This window comes from Bison bison, unplaced genomic scaffold, assembly GCF_000754665.1.
Source record: "Bison bison bison isolate TAMUID 2011002044 unplaced genomic scaffold, Bison_UMD1.0 scf7180017864317, whole genome shotgun sequence".
In the NCBI taxonomy this organism is placed as follows: domain Eukaryota; kingdom Metazoa; phylum Chordata; class Mammalia; order Artiodactyla; family Bovidae; genus Bison; species Bison bison.
Genome location: NW_011494889.1, coordinates 139,868 through 155,877, shown reverse-complemented (window position 1 = coordinate 155,877; position 16,010 = coordinate 139,868). Strand labels below are relative to the sequence as shown.

General features: G+C 41.1%; 1 protein-coding gene and 1 long non-coding RNA gene across 3 annotated transcripts in view; both read left to right on the top strand.

Annotated features, from left to right (window-relative positions):
• The window catches only part of LOC104997860 (phosphatidylcholine transfer protein), a 32,478-nt gene extending 30,325 nt beyond the window's left edge, over positions 1–2,153 (top strand). Inside the window, exon 6 of the mRNA XM_010852805.1 lies at positions 1,919–2,153. Coding sequence (XP_010851107.1) covers positions 1,919–1,951 — 33 coding nt within the window. The 3' untranslated portion in view covers positions 1,952–2,153. The remainder of the gene's footprint in view (positions 1–1,918) is intronic.
• A 174-nt stretch (positions 2,154–2,327) lies between these two features.
• LOC104997859 lies at positions 2,328–7,684 on the top strand. 2 transcript variants are annotated; one of them, XR_826368.1, is made up of 3 exons: positions 2,328–2,866; positions 3,286–3,377; positions 7,595–7,684. It is a non-coding gene; the product is annotated as an uncharacterized LOC104997859 (long non-coding RNA). The 2 variants fall into 2 exon arrangements; XR_826367.1 differs by lacking the exon at positions 7,595–7,684 and adding an exon at positions 3,930–5,664.
• Positions 7,685–16,010: the final 8,326 nt, after the last annotated feature.

The following is a 16,010-nucleotide window of genomic DNA, read 5'->3' as shown; positions in this document are numbered from 1 at the left end:
CCATGAAGTGATGGGACCAGATGCCATGATCTTCATTTTATGAATGTTGAGCTTTAAGCCAACTTTTTCACTCTCTTTCACTTTCATCAAGAGGCTTTTGAGTTCCTCTTCACTTTCTGCCATAAGGGTGGTGTTATCTGCATATCTGAGGTAATTGATATTTCTCCCAGAAATCTTGATTCCAGCTTGTGCTTCTTCAAGTCCAGTGTTTCTCATGATGTACTCTGCATATAAGTTACATAAGCAGGGTGACAATATACAGCCTTGACGTACTCCTTTTCCTATTTTGAACCAGTTTGTTGTCCCATGTCCAGTTCTAACTGTTGCTTCCTGACTTGCCTATAGGTTTCTCAAGAGGCATTATACTTTAATGTTATGGAAATGGCTCAGTCTGGACTGAGTTCAGCTGACATTAGTCAGGATTTCAGGATTTTCGTGATGAAAGTAGCATTAGTATCAGTGCTAAATTTTCTTCCACAGGTGGGTTATTCACACTGCATAGCAGTTTAAAGCTAATGACTACCTTGGGACTGAGGAATTCCAGCAGAAGGTCACTTCCTGAAAATGTTCCTGTATCACAGTGAAGGCCCTGGCCTGGCTCCCTGGCTGAGATTCCTTACCCAGAATCCCCACCTCTGATACCTGCCCTTCAAAACTTCCCAGCTGGGTTTGAAAGAAATGCAGGAAGAGCCCATTCAGTTTTCATGTTTCTGGGGGCACCACCCAGTTGGCCCAGAGAATTAACTTTAAATGCTTTGAGATCTGTATTTACTTCACATATTTTTCAATGGTTTGTCATCCATCTGGCAGGGGGACAGGCATGGTAGTTCCTGGGATGAGTGAGACAGGCTTGGAGTCCACCTTCAAGGAGCTTATGATCTAGTGAAGAAGACACAGTGGAGGAGCTCTTGAAGGATGATGAGTTGTGAGAAAGAGCAGGTAAAGTGAGTGAGAGTCTAAACCTGGGGCACCAAGCAATGCTGAGGGGTCCGGGAGAACATGTTGGAGTTGGCTGGATGGAGGTTGGAGAAGAAAAGTATTCCACATGGAAGGAACCATTTCCATAAAATCCCTCAAGCAGGAGAGCCACTCATGTTGCAGGAACAACCGAAGGCCAGTAGATCTGAGCAATGAGAGTGGAGGAAGGCATCTCACATGTGGCTGAAGAAGGAGGCCGTGAGGCTGTGGGAGATCCTGAGAGACATGGCAAGGACTTTTATTTTATACCCAGAATGCTAGAAAGCTTTGAAGGATTTTAGGCTCAGCAGTGACCTGATAGGACATAATCAGTCCTAACAGCTGCTCATTCCCCCACGGGTCTCCACCATCTCCAGCATCCCTGCAGCACCATCATGGAGGTGCTTTCCAAGCTGCGGGAAGTTTGTCATCCCGAAGCCTCCTTACTGTCCGGTAGCACACTCAGTACCCACACCCACACCTAGTGTTGAAGGTGGAACATCAGCCTACGAAGTTTAACCAGAGAAAAAGGGAAGCAGGGAACATCCATGCCCATCGCCCTGATGCTCCTGGCCCATGCTGCTGTCAACATGCCTTCCAGTGTGAGTGCGTCATATTGCTGTCAGAGCAGAGTCAGTGCAGGAGCCAGAAGAGCTAGAGAAAAAAGGAAGCCATGCAAAAAATACGCAGGCCAGTTTGTTAAACTTTCCCTGAAGCTTAATTTTCTACACAACTCCCCAACTACAAGGAAGTTTTCTTTTTTTCCTTGAGAATATAGAAACAGAATAGGTTTAGGTTCTCAGAGTTTAGAACCAACAAAATGGGAAGACTTCAACAAACTGTTTATATTGCTAATCTATTTGTATATTTCTGTGTCTGCTTGGTCACATATAATACTCTCCATTTATCAGATCTATAATGGAATAGCAACAAGGAAGCATGTTTGTGATTGTGTTTGCAGGTTCTCCAGCTCGTGTGCCAGGTTCAATGCTAGGCAGTGGAGTTCATAAAGGGAATTAGCAGACTACAGACATGGAATATGCACACCGTTTATGATAATGAGAGGATGTGATCACCACCATATGGAAGGAAAACATGTACTGTCTAGGATTCTGTGGCTAACTGCTTTGAAAAACAAGACTGCTGCTGCTGCTAAGTCACTTCAGTCGTGTCTGACTCTGTGTGACCCCATAGACGGCAGCCCACTAGGTTCCCCTGTCCCTGGGATTCTCCAGGTAAGAACATTGGAGTGGGTTGCCATTTCCTTCTCCAATGCATGAAAGTGAAAAGTGAAAGGGAAGTCGCTCAAGTCGTGTCCGACCCTCAGCGACCCCATGGACTGCAGCCTACCAGGCTCCTCCATCCATGGGATTTTCCAGGCAGGAGTACTGGAGTGGGGTGCCATTGCCTTCTCCGGAAAAACAAGACAGCAGGCCTCAAATGGAACCTCATGCAAAGCCCTGCATCCCAACCCAGGACTTCATTACAGCTTGGCTCTCCCAGAAATGGAATCTCAAACCAGTCCACCAGGAATTGCCTGATCAGTGCTGGTTAATCTGCCTGATAGACCCCTCCCCTAAAGGAAAACAGCCTTGCCATAACAAGCATGCTGTTTTCCTAATAGAACCTCATGTCTGCTCCCTTCTGCCCACAAAAGTCTCTTTATTTTATACTTCCGCTTGGTGCTGCTTTCTATCTCCTGGGGGTCATACTACCCAATTGAACTGATTTTTGTTTAAACAAGTTCCTAAAAATTTTAATATTCCTCAGTTTATCTTTTAACCTTTCTGGCGTGAGAAGAGGGAACTGAAGGAGACCCCCCCTTCTAAAGGCCCCCAGAAGCAAAAGCAACTAGACTTGGATACCTGCTGAGCCCTTGAACTCTGCTTTCTTGCTGTCTCTGGAGTTGGTGAGTAAGTGTCTCTCAGATTCTACTTCTGCAGCTTTTCCAAGAGATTTCAGACTTTATTTGAGCACATCTTCTTGACTGTCCAGAAACTAGTCAGAGTGGGTCTGACTTAAAAAACTGGATTGGAACTGGGATTGGACTGGGTCAAGCTTAGAAACTGGACTGAATCTAGAGTCAGACTGGTTCTGTTAAGTTGGACTGCATACAGTATGAGGCCTCAGGTAATAAAATTTTGTTTTAGGGCTGGACAAGCAGGCTAACTTTACCAAAGATAATCTTGAATCACAGTGGCCACAGTGGAAAGCTTGTAACCTAGATAATCTTATCAAGTCTGATGTGATCTAGAAAACTGGGAGGGGGATCTCAGCCAAGAACTCATCACAAAGATAGATGGAAAATGATTTTTCCTCCTGTAAAAGTTTAGATGACCAGGATGGGACCTACTGGATCACACTGGTCACTCCAGAGCTTGCAGACAGGATCCTAGAAAAACTGCCAGAAGCCAGCAAAGGTAAGAATTCTTACCAAAGTTGATTCTCTCATCATTTTCTCCATCTGTGGTGCCTGGCTAATAGAGGAAGTAAAATTTCACTTTCTCCCTTCCTTTATGAATTTGGATTGGCAGGCAGAAAACATTCTTAAGAAATAGATCTTTGCATTATGAATTTGCTTTTGAGTACCTGGTGGCTGTAGATCCCTTCTTTCTCAAGCACAGCCATTGCATTCCTGTCTCTTTTGCCCTGAGAACTTGGCATGGCCACAGCCAGTTTGAGACCTAAGCATTTTAGCTGGGAGGAAGTGTGGGTTGCACTCTTATGTGTGGTAGGGTCCAGTCCCTGTTGTCAGCTTTCACGGGGATTGTCTGAGCCTTTTTCTTTTCTTTTGGTTATGTTTGGGAGTAGCTCTGGATCTTGGGAGGATAATATCTTTTGCACTCTTTGGGGATAGCTTTTGCCCCCATGGAGTTGTTGAATACTTACTGCCAGAAATATCTATGTACTGTTTGTCCAGTTGAATCCTGACGGGATATTCAAAGGATTTTTTTTTTTTTTTTTTTGAGTAGCCCTCTGAGTGGAGATTGGCCAAACGTGGAAGTTGATGTTCAGAACCTGATGGGAACTTTTTTTAAGGCCTTTTCCTCTAAGCTGAAGTGAAACTACGTCACCAGAGGGAAAGAAACATTCTGAAGCCTTTGTGGAAGAATTTACCTATGCACTCCACAGACACATAGCTATAAATCTGAAACATAAGACCTTTTGATCTTCAGCTTAGTTGAAGATCTTCCCCTGATGTAAAGAAGGGAATTGAGGATAACATTGTTGGATGGGTGAGATGGCCTCCATATCATTCAGATTGCCACCTGAGAAACTGAACCCCAGTATTCTTGCTGGGAGAACCCCATGGACAGGGCAACCAGGCAGAATATAGTCCATGGGGTCACAAAGAGTCAGACATGAATAAAGGGACTAAGCGGCAGCAGCAGAACTTGCAGTAACTGTCTTACAGAGCAAGCCTTTTTAACAACAGAAATGCTCTGGAAATAATTCAAAGACTGCTTATCCTTTCCACCAATCCCCAAATGTACCCTTTAATGTAAAAAATCTTGCATATATTGTCAATGTGCTGGACTTAAGGAACAAAAGTCTGTGGTGCAACTTCCATTCTTTGTGCCTTTGAGATGTAGGTATTTACAGAGTCTCCTCTAGGAAGCAAGGGAATTGTTATCAGAAGAGAGGAAAAAAAAAGAAAAGTTTATTTTAAAAATAAGAACTATCAAAAATCTTAAAAGTCTCTTTTACAAATACTAGTAAAATACTATCTTATCAGGTAAACTTAATTTATTCCATCTTCCAGAAATACACTAGACCTGTTTTTTTTTTTAAATAAACTAGTGAGTTTCATATTATATCTTTCTCATGTCTAAAAGTTTTAAATTAAACTTAGAAGAGCTCTGCTTGTATGTTTTTTTATTTCTGTATATGGATGCTATAGATGGTGATGTGTTTGTGCTTCTGAATGGTATTTCCAAAATTATTTTTTTAAATGCTACTTAATTGGCTTAAAGCTGAACAAGCATTATACAAATCAAGTATACTCTCAGAAACATAGACTAACCTGTATGTTTTTCTAATTCAGGCAATTGTATCTAGGTTTGATAGGAGTGAATTAAGGTTTTATCATATCTGTTGTAAATTATTCATTGAGAAAAATAACTTTGTATGTGTTAGGGACACTAAAATGGAGGAAGTCTTGTTCAGGCTTCAGTAGCAGGAGAGCAGGCCTCTGACCTGGCTACCGACCTGCCTGGGCACTGCTTGGATTCCATGCCTGCCTGAAAGCACAGCAAATCAGGCAGCACTTTAGATAAGAGAGGGAGCAGGTCTTGGAATTCTTGAGCCCCGGAAGTCTGGCCAACTGCTCAGGGCCTAACAAAATCCTATGACTCACAAGCTGAAACAATTAGCATTGTAAAAAGACTAAAGTAAAACCCAGAGCTGCATTTTTGTGCCCAAAATGATGATATCAGTTTGTGGCCTGGGATGATAAGGGGGAGTCCCTGAAACTACAATCTGAAGACTCACCTGTGGAGTGGACACCCTGCCCAGGACCTTTTCCCAATCTGGACTCTAGATTGCTGTTAACGAGGGACTTCCCAGCATACTGTTTAAGTCCAGATGTTGGTCAGCCCAATTTGGTGATGTATGTGCCATTACTCTTCTCTATTGTTTCTCTTTTCTTTTAATGATTATATACTGAAATTAAATTAATCCTCTATTGAAATTGAAGTTGTTTGTGTGTAATGAGTGCTTTCTTTTGTTAACAAATCCTTTGTACCTGAAATTAAACTTTCAGCCAAACAGTATAATGATATTTTAATAAATAAAAGAGATAAGAGTTTTTGGGTGAACTCCTTAGGAATAATTATATATTAGGAATATCTACTTAAAAATAATCTCTCAAACCTATAAGGACCTAATGTATAGCAGAGAGAACTATGCTCAATTATTATTAATAACCTATAATGCAAGAAAATAAATCACTATACTGTTTACCTGAAACTAGCACAACAATGTAAATCAATTACATTTAAATTAGAAAAAAAAATTAAAAAGTCTCTCTAGATTTTGGTAACTTGAAGAGTTGTGATAAATTAAATGATGAAAGTTTATTGGTTAGGTCATTCCAAATAAAACAAGATACTAAAACATTAATTACTGAACATTGACTTCATTTTACAAAGAAACTAAAGGTATTTAGGATGATTAATAAATATTTTTGGTGTCAAAATGAGATATTTTCTATAAGAAAGCACATGTTTTTAGAAAATACTATTGGTGTTTATGTTTGCCAATCTATAGAATACTAATATAAAAGTTCATAATTGCTTATTTCTTAGTTTTCACTAAAAATTAAGGTTTTTTAAGAGTTGAATTTAAATATATAATTAAAGCTACTAGAAGTAGTAAGAAAAACATTTCAGTATACAGTAGCAAAGTAGGTTATGTGTTTTCAATAAAGGAAGGTATGACAAATGGAACTGCATTTTTTTAAAGGAAAATAAAGTAATTTTGTTTTAGAGTTGATTGTTTCTTGATGGGAAAAAAATTGATGACAAACTAATACAGATACAGAAAGTTATGGAAGTTTTGTGGAAAAGGAACCTTGAACAAAGAATTTTGTGCATGGTAAAAATTGGCTGCTTAGAATAATTTAATTGAGTACATTTAAAAAGTGAACTGGTGCAAAACCAGAATTTGATTTTTTTTTTTTTCTGTGAAGAGGACAGCTTTCTTAAAATATTGATCTGTTTTCCATAGAAGATTGTAAAGTTTATTTTACTTTTAACCAGAAGTCTGTTATAACTTTCTTGTTTTGCCTTTGAAATCTTTGGTTGTCCTTTTGCTTAAGTGAGTAAACATTGATTCACAGTGACCTATGATCTTGTTTGACCAAGTACTTTGAAACTTTTCCATATTTTGATGACAAGTTTCCCAAATCAAAGTCTAGTGTAGTTCCTTTGACCTCTAGCGAAGTTTTGGATGCTTCGAAGGAGCATTGCAACATTCTAAAGAAATATAAATTAAGTAGGTTTATTTGGTATGTTAAATTACAAGGGAAGTATTGTCAAATAAGTAATAAATCTTCTTAGGTTATACTGTATGAGTAAATGTCATTAGTTTAGAAATTATATGGAATCTCTAAGAATCTGGTGTGTCCTGACAAAATATTATCAGTCATAATTTTAGTCATTTTAAAATGTTTTATGCCACAGGAGTAAACAAATTTCTTTTTCAGTTGCATTGTAAGCAGGACTTTAACTGTGACTTCTTGTCTTTTGTAATTCATAGACAGTTACTGTTTTATTCTGATACCTTTGCAAAAATGGGTCCTCTTCAAGAATATTCTTAGCAAAGATTTTTGGACAAGTACAAGATTCTGATAACTTTCAGATCCATACTGGTGATCTGGGTTGAAATTAAACAATTCTATTAGAAAACCTGATGGCTTCATAAAACTGTTAACAAAAGGACTATTTATATAGGTCTATGTGAACTGGGGAATAAGGATATAAATTTATGGTTTCTATTTAAAGTATTACTAACATTTTTCTTTTCCAGATGAAAGACACTCTTCCCTTCAGCTAATTATGAGTTAGAGAAACTTGTTAATTATACCTTATAAGCAGAATTGAAATATTTATCTTTTCTCTCTGCTTGATCTTTCCAGAGATGGGAAACTCTTAGGTTCCCAGCAACTTTAAACATCAAGCAAATTAGGAAAGCCATCTCCTAACAGGTGGAGGAATTTCAAAGTGTTTTGTATTTAAAAGGTAGGCATTTACTCATATCTGTTGTTAACTCAGGTGAAATTTGTCACAAGCCTTTGATGTGGCTTTCCTGGCAGTAAGATGCCTTTTGATAATTTAACCTGAAGTTCATTATAGCAAAGCCTTTTCCTTTCAGCAAAGCCAATTTCAAAAGAGCCTGTATAGTTACACTTGTATAAATCACCAGGCCAAGTTTATTGAAACCAGAATTAATTTGTAAACAAATAAGTATTATTTGGCTATACTTGGTAGAAATAAGGGTAATTTTAGACAGAAAAAGATTATATTTCTGTGGAGAGTAAATTCAAGTTTGTTCGCTGAGGTCTTTATTTACTGAGTCACTTCCCAGATAGCTCTTAGCTATTACATTGTTGTAAATTTTAGTTGAATTATTAAAAGGACAGTCTAGTTTGTTTCTGAAGTTTTTCTCATTAGTCTATCTTTGGATGAAGATCAGAGGTCCCAACCTGCAACCAGGGGATTATACATTCTGGGAAAGACATAATTTAAAGGACTATCTTCAACCTAAATGGAAGGACTCTCATCAGGTACTCATGGACAGTGAACCTCAAGGAAATTGATGCTTGGATTACTATTTCCACTTAGAGAGGGTCCCTGAAATTAACTGAGCTATCCACAGGACTGGCGACTTCAAAATCACCTTAAAACAATGCTTACACAGAGGAGAAAGTATCAGACCAGGATGGTAAGAAAAAGTAGACAGCTGATCCAAGATTCCAAAGCAAGCTTGTATGCCAATTACTTTGATAATTGCTCACACTTGCTTATGAAATAAACATATTTCATGATATGTACAGATAAAGTTAATTGAATTGTTGAGTTTATACTCAATCACCTATTTCCAGTACTTCTGGATTACCATGGTGCATTTCTCCATTCAAGGCTCTAACTGAATGATCTTAGGAAATTATTCTGGAAAGAAGAAGTTATAATTCTGTTTGGGCCACTATTGATATTACAAGAAGGGACTCCCTCACTTGGCCAATCAACCATAGCTACTCTGACCATTGCCATGAACATAAAAGACCCCTTCCCTTATGTTGGGAAAAGTGCAAGTAAATACTAAGTGTAACCAGCCAAATAACATGAAGAACTGTGACTGGCCTTATGAACAATTCCAGTATTTCATTTCCTTTAAAGGAAAGGATCAGTATAGAATACACTACATCAGATACCCTGGGGATACACTGGGTGGCACCTAATGGAAATTCTTGTCTTGAATTCTTACTAACAACCTTACAAATACTACTAACTATATTACTTATATTTTGCCTATTTCATAAGATTGCTGTTTCATGTCTCACCAGATGTGTGACTGAGTCTCCCATGAATTAATGACTAATTGACCTGAAGCAGTTGACCAGACATGTATTTCTATATAAAATCAATGGTGGTAATAGTGTAAATTTAGATATGGGAAGTAGCAACAAGAAGGAATCATTTCCTGGACCACAACATACTAGTCAGGCAGATGGTCCAGGGACTTTTGGCTCTGATAGGGCTTAGTCCAGTAACAGCACACCAAGTGGCCCATCAACGAAATCTTAGCCTGACCTAGGAGCAAGTGATCCTAGCACTCTGGCACAAAATAGTCATGAAATGCCTCCCAGTCCATGGTCCAATTTATGATCATGATGGCGCACTGCCCACTGAAAATTGGCACTTGCAATCCGTCACTATGCATATGGTACCACTAGCCACTGCGATCACTGATGTTTGACATACCCTGAAAGAAATTCAGGGCAAAGATCAGGAATAAGGCACTCTCTTCTCTGGGAAGTTCTAGTAGAACAGGCACCTCTTCAGGGAGATATTTTCAAGGGACGACTTTATGAGACCAACTTCTTGCTTCTTCTCCTATCTAGAAAGTCACTAAAATCATTAAGGAGCAGAGACATCTGCCCCTCATAACTAGTAGCAAACTTCATGTGACTGGCAGAAGCCTTCTGCCAAAATGTGAGCCTGACTGCATGTATCCGCTTCACTAAAATCACAAATACATTGCCCTCAGCCCCTACCTCTTCAGAGCAGTGCCTCAAAGCGATCTGAGAAACTTTCTTCAGGGCTCTAGTCCCTATTTTGCCCCCAAATGAGCTTAACTCACAATTCTCATGCTGTGCATTTTTTTTTTAGTCAACACCTTCAGACTAAAAATTTTAAATAAAATGCCGTCATTTTTGATAGGCAGCTGTACCACCATCTCTGATATCAGGCAGTCATTGTACCTAAGTTCTCATGAGGGTTGAACCAAAAACAACTCCAAAATTTTCTGCATCCCTGAGATTCCCCTTTCAATGGAGAATCATTTTGAAAAGTACACATAAAGGAATATGGCTTTGCGTAAGTCATGGTGTGCGGCATTGTGCTCTATCACTAAAAGAGAAGCAAGATTCACCATAAAGGTTTGTGCCCACGTGTCAAAGAAGAAAAGCTAGTGTTAGTTTAGCCAGTTGAATTAAAACAGGTGTATCTTTAGCATTTTCAGCATATTATTCTACCCATGTTTGCTAAAAGTCAAATAAGTTTATGTTGTCTCTATGACAGAATTTTTAGCAAGGAAGATGACAAGCTGGACTTCCCTGGTGGTTCAGTGGTTAAGAATCCACCTGCCAATGTAGGGGACATGGGTTTAATCCCTGGCCCGGGAGGGCTCCACATGCCATGGAGCAACTAAGCCTGTGAGTCACAACTGTTGAGCCCGTGAGCCACAGCTCCTGAGGTCTCCATGCTCTAGGGCTGGGAGCTCTGCAGCGAGAGAAGCCACCACAGTTAGAAGCCTGTGCGCTGCAGCAAAGAGTAGCTCCCACTCGTCACAAATAGAGAAAGCCCGCAAGTAGCAACCGAGACACAGCACAGCCAAGAAAGAAAAAGAAAGATAACAAGCTGACAGTTAGCTGTTTAGTACCTTGTGAAATTTTCATGAGTGATCTAAACGTAAGTGTTAAGAAGAAGGAAATCAAGTAGATGTAAAGCAGCTAAAAGTATATAACTAAAAGTTTCACAACAGTTACATTTCACGCTATGTCTACTTTAAAATAGTTTCCAAATATTTGGGGGACTTTTCAATCTTCTTAATTGTGTGTGTGAGCCAATCCCTTGTGATAAAATTGAATTTGGACAGAAACTTGACCAAATGTGAAGGTTTCCATTGAAATTTAGGGAGATAAAAGGAATGGCTTGAGTCTAAAGCACAGAGGTGGGTAATAATGAATAATAGTGAATATTTACTGACCACTTTCTAAATGGCAGGTACAGTCTGAGCATGTCACACATTTTAGATCATTTCATCAAAACACATCTATAGGTATAAAGACCCCAAGAAGGCGGGGACCTTTGTCTTGTTCCCAGCTATGCACTCAATATAGAGAGCACACACGGCATTTAAACTATCTGCTGAAGGGGTGAGTGAATCAATTATGACACAGCAACCCTAAAGCACCAGGATCTCAATCTGAACCTGCAGCAGAAAGACTGATTTAAAAATTTACACTTTATCTTGTGTTCCATTTATTTCTTAACAAAAGAGTGAGCTTTTAGAAATGAATTTTTAGAATTTTTAACAACTATAGTTGTTTTGTGTTTTAGTTATTTTTTGCTTACTATTATTAAAAATTAAACAACTTTTTTTTTTTTTTTTTGTCTTTGCTTCTTCATTCTGTTTGAGCACCTTTGGTGAATGTATGAAGACTATCTAGAAGTTGACAAACTAGAAAGTTATTTTTGGTATAACTAAGAGAGGTGCAATGGCACCCCACTCCAGTACTCTTGCCTGGCAAATCCCATGGATGGAGGAGCCTGGTGGGCTGCAGTCCGTGGGGTTGCTAGGAGTAGGACACGACTGAGTGACTTCACTTTCACTTTTCACTTTCATGCATTGGAGAAGGCAATGGCAACCCACTCCAGTGTTCTTGCCTGGAGAATCCCAGGGACGGGGGAGCCTGGGTCGCACAGTTGGACACAACTGAAGCGACTTAGCAGCAGCAGCAGCAGGGGAGGTGAAAAAGGCAGGAGGCAAAGCAGTTCAAGAAGGAAGCGCTTTTAATTTACAGCCAGGGTGCTGGAAGTTAACCTGCTTGCCTCAGGGACAGATATGGAGGTTGGTGGGGGTGGGAGGCAGTTCCCATACCCATTGTCTCCTGTCTATTTAACTCAATTCCTCTCTAGTGGTCCATATATGTATGTGTGAGTGAGGGCTCAGTCATGTCTGACTTTGCAACCACATGGACTGTCACCTGCCAGGCTCCTCTGGGGGTGGGATTTTCCAGGCAAGAATACTGGAGTGGGTGGGCATTTCCTTCTCCAGGGAATCTTCTGGATCAGGAATCAAACCTGCATCTCCTGCATTGGCAGGCGGGTTCTTTACTAGATAAGCCACCAAGAAAGCCCCTGCTGCTGCTAGTGGTTCATAAACTGAGAAGAAAACCAACAGAAACCAAGCGGAATACAAATAATGCTTAGAGCTCAGTAAAGGACATACAACAACTTTTGTTCTGTGTCAAACAGCTTCAGAGGGGCTGGGTCTGTTCCCAAGGGATCATGGATTCTGCTTACCAATGAATGTGGAGTTTCATTTTCCAAGGAGAGTGAATAACACTCTTCATTAGGAGCCTGATTTCAGGCCACTGTTGAATAATTGCTGGATTGCTGAACGCATGCAAGTAGGAGCTCCCCTTCCACCATGCTGCTTGGCTCTTCTCCCCTTCCAGCGATCAGGCTCTTGTAAACAGCATTCCTTTTCTATCACTAGCTGGGAAACGTGATTGTGCAGACAAGGTGCTGGGTGTCTGGAGAGGGAGGCCGAGGGAGCCCGTTTCCTCTCTTCTCATTTTAGTTTGTAACTTGCTGGTGGGGTTGAGTAATTGCTGAAGTTCTGTCTTCCCATCTGCTTCTGGACGCTAATTTATGAGACAGCAAGTGACTCGCTGGATCAAGCAGATGTTTCCTGAGCAAAGAGCACACACAGCATCTTGCGCTAGGGGAGAGTTGGCGGGCATGCATGCCTTCTGACATCACTGGCCAAGGTAACCTGTGGGAGAATTCAACGCAGAGAAGCTTAGCCAGGCAAGAGTTCTGCTGGCAGCTCTGTGCTGGGGTTAACTGACCCAGATAACCAGGAAGAAGGAATCAGCAATTTAAACGTGCTCTCCAGGAGGAGTTAGACCCTGCACTTCCTGACTACCTCTAGGAGAACCTCCCCTGTAGCTCCCCATGCACAGTCAGAATCAGGTTCACCATATTGCTTCTCAACCCAGCTCCTTGTTTTTCTGACTTCTCCTGTGGTTGAAGTGGGACAAGCTCAACTGATTACAAAGAAGAAGAATGAAATAATCATAATTATTAATAATAAATCAGCTAATCCTCATTCCCCTTGAAACACAAGGAAGCTCAAATACTAAAATACCCAATTACAAATCATCTCGTTATAGACAACTAGCCTGTCAGATTCAGGGTGTTAAGAATCAATAAAGTAACATAATTTTTTAATATGAAGTATTTGTGGACATGGAATTGCCAGCTTCACCTTAGAAAGGTCATTAAGAATAAATGATAACAAACAAGTAGAATGGATTTACAATTTGCTATCCCCGTAATCTCATAAAAGGAAGGTTTTTTTCCAATCTCTTTAACTCAAATCCCTCCAAGGAATTTTCTTCACACTCATATTCAAAACTGAACTATTAAGACCTGAAAAGTGCCATATGACCTAGGATCTGAGCCCTGCCTACCCTATAAGCTCCACCCCCTCGTCTTCTTCCTTTCCAGCCTTTCTCTATCCATCAAACACATTCTGTTCTTTGCATCTGCTATTCTCCACATCTTCAGAGCTCTTCTCCCAGATCTGTGGACAGCGCCCTCCTGTGGTGGGTGGCGTTCTGACTGGTTGCCAGGGACCTGCCTCCTGGGGTTCATGTCTGTGACATTCTCCCCTGTGTGTGAGCTGGACCTAGTGACTTGCTTCTAAAGCAGTGATTCCCCAACCTTTTTGGCACCAGGGACTGGTTTTGTGGAAGACGGTTTTTCCATGGGCACCGGGTTGGGGTTGATTCCCATAAGGAGCACACAACCTAAATCCCTCACATGAACAGTTCCCAGTAGGGTTCCCCCTCCTATGAGAATCTATTGCTGTGCTGATTTGACAGGAGAAGGAGCGTAGTCAATAATACCAATGATGGGGAGTGGCTGTAAATATAGATGATGCTCTCTTCTTTCACCTGCCACTCATCTCCTGCTATGCAGCCTGATTTCTAACAAGCCACGGATCACTACCAGTCTGAGGCCCAGGGCTTGAGGATCCCTGCTCTAAAAAACAGGCCAAAATAAGCCCACTATAAAGGAGAGCAATGGGGCTTCCCAGGTGGCTCAGACAGTAAAGAATCTCTGCAATTCAGGAGACCCAGGTTCAATCTCTGGGTCAGGAAGATCTCCTGGAGAAGGGAATGGCTACCCACTCCAGTATTCTTACCTGGAGAACTCCATGGACAGAGGAGCCTGGTGGGCTATGGTCCATGGGGTTGCAAAGAGTCGAACACGACTGAGCAGCTAAGCACACAAAGAAGAGCAACAGTAATGGGATGTCACTCACAGGTTAGCCTGTGAAAGACTGTGATGGATACATAGAAGGTTGCTCACTCACTCTCTCTGGCACTTCCCACTTGCTCTCACAAAGCAAGTTGCCATTTGTGAGTTGCTCTCCTGCAGAGAGGCCTATGTGACAAAGAGCTGAGGGTGGCTGCTTGACCGGCAGCTAGTCAGGAGCTGAGACCTTCTGTCCAACAGGCTGGGAGGAACTGAGTCCTGCCAACAACCTCCTGAGTGAGACTGAAGAGAATCCTACCATCATGTCCAGCTTTGCAAGCAGACACTGGGCCAGACCCTGGGGCAAGCTCAGCCACACCCAAGCTCCAGACACACTGAAGCCTTAAGATAAGAAATGCTGTTTAGCCTATAGATTCTGGCTGCACAGTGATAGGCGACTCACTTCAGTCAGGTCTTTGCTCAAGTGTCTCCTTGTCTAAAGTAGTCCCTCACCTCCTGAACCAACCAAACTGATCACGGGGTGTTCTCTATCCCCTGACTGATCTGCATTCTTCTTCCTGGAAAGCATCACTGCTTGCAAATGTTATATCTTTATTTATTAGCTAACATTCCTACTAGAATGAAAATCCAGTGAACACCATGACTGTCATTTTGCTGGTAAATAAGACGAACATATATTTACCCTGATGGTGCTTACATACTTTTGATATTTGTTGCAGGGCTACTATACTTCAGGTGCAATGACAATAGTTTCCCTGGTATCTAGGCCAGTAAATTTCAGTCATCTAGATATATAGAGATGGATAGATAGATACAGATATTGTTGTTAAACTGTTCCATTTTGGTAACGCACTGTTGTATGCCTTTTCCTGTGGTCTTGTATGGATGTGAGAGTTGGACTCTGAAGAAGGCTGAGCACCGAAGAATTGATGCTTTTGAACTGTGGTGTTGGAGGAGACTCTTGAGAGTCCCTTGGACTGCAAGGAGATCCAACCAGTCCATTCTGAAGGAGATCAGCCCTGGGATTTCTTTGGAAGGAATGATGCTAAAGCTGAAGCTCCAGTACTTTGGCCACGTCATGCAAAGGGTTGACTCATTAGAAAAGACTCTGATTCTGGGAGGGATTGGGGGCAAGAGGAGAAGGGGACAACAGAGGATTAGATGGCTGGATGGCATTACCGACTTGATGCACATGAGTTTGGGTAAACTTTGGGAGTTGGTGATGGACAGGGAGGCCTGGTGTGTTGTGATTCACGTCATCACAAAGAGTTAGACATGACTCTTTGGAATGTGAAGTCAAGTGGTCCTTAGGAAGCATCACTATAAACAAAGCTAGTGGAGGTGATGGAATTCCAGTTGAGCTATTTCTAATCCTAGAAGATGATGCTGTAAAAGTGCTGCACTCAATATGCCAGCAAATTTGGAAAACTCAGCAGTGGCCACAGGACTGGAAAAGGTCAGTTTTCACTCTAATCCCAAAGAAAGGCAATGCCAAGGAATGTTCAAAATATCTCACAGTTGCACTCATCTCACATGCTAGCAAAGTAATGCCCAAAATTCTCCCAGACAGCCTTCAGTAGTACATGAACCATGAACTTCAAGATGCATAAGCTGGATTTAGAAAAGACAGAGGAAACAGAGATCAAATTGCCAAGATCCGATGGATCATAGTTAAAGCAAGAGAGTTCCAGGAAAACATCTACTTCTGCTTTACTGATTATGCCAAATCCTTTGACTGTGTGGATCACAACAAACTGT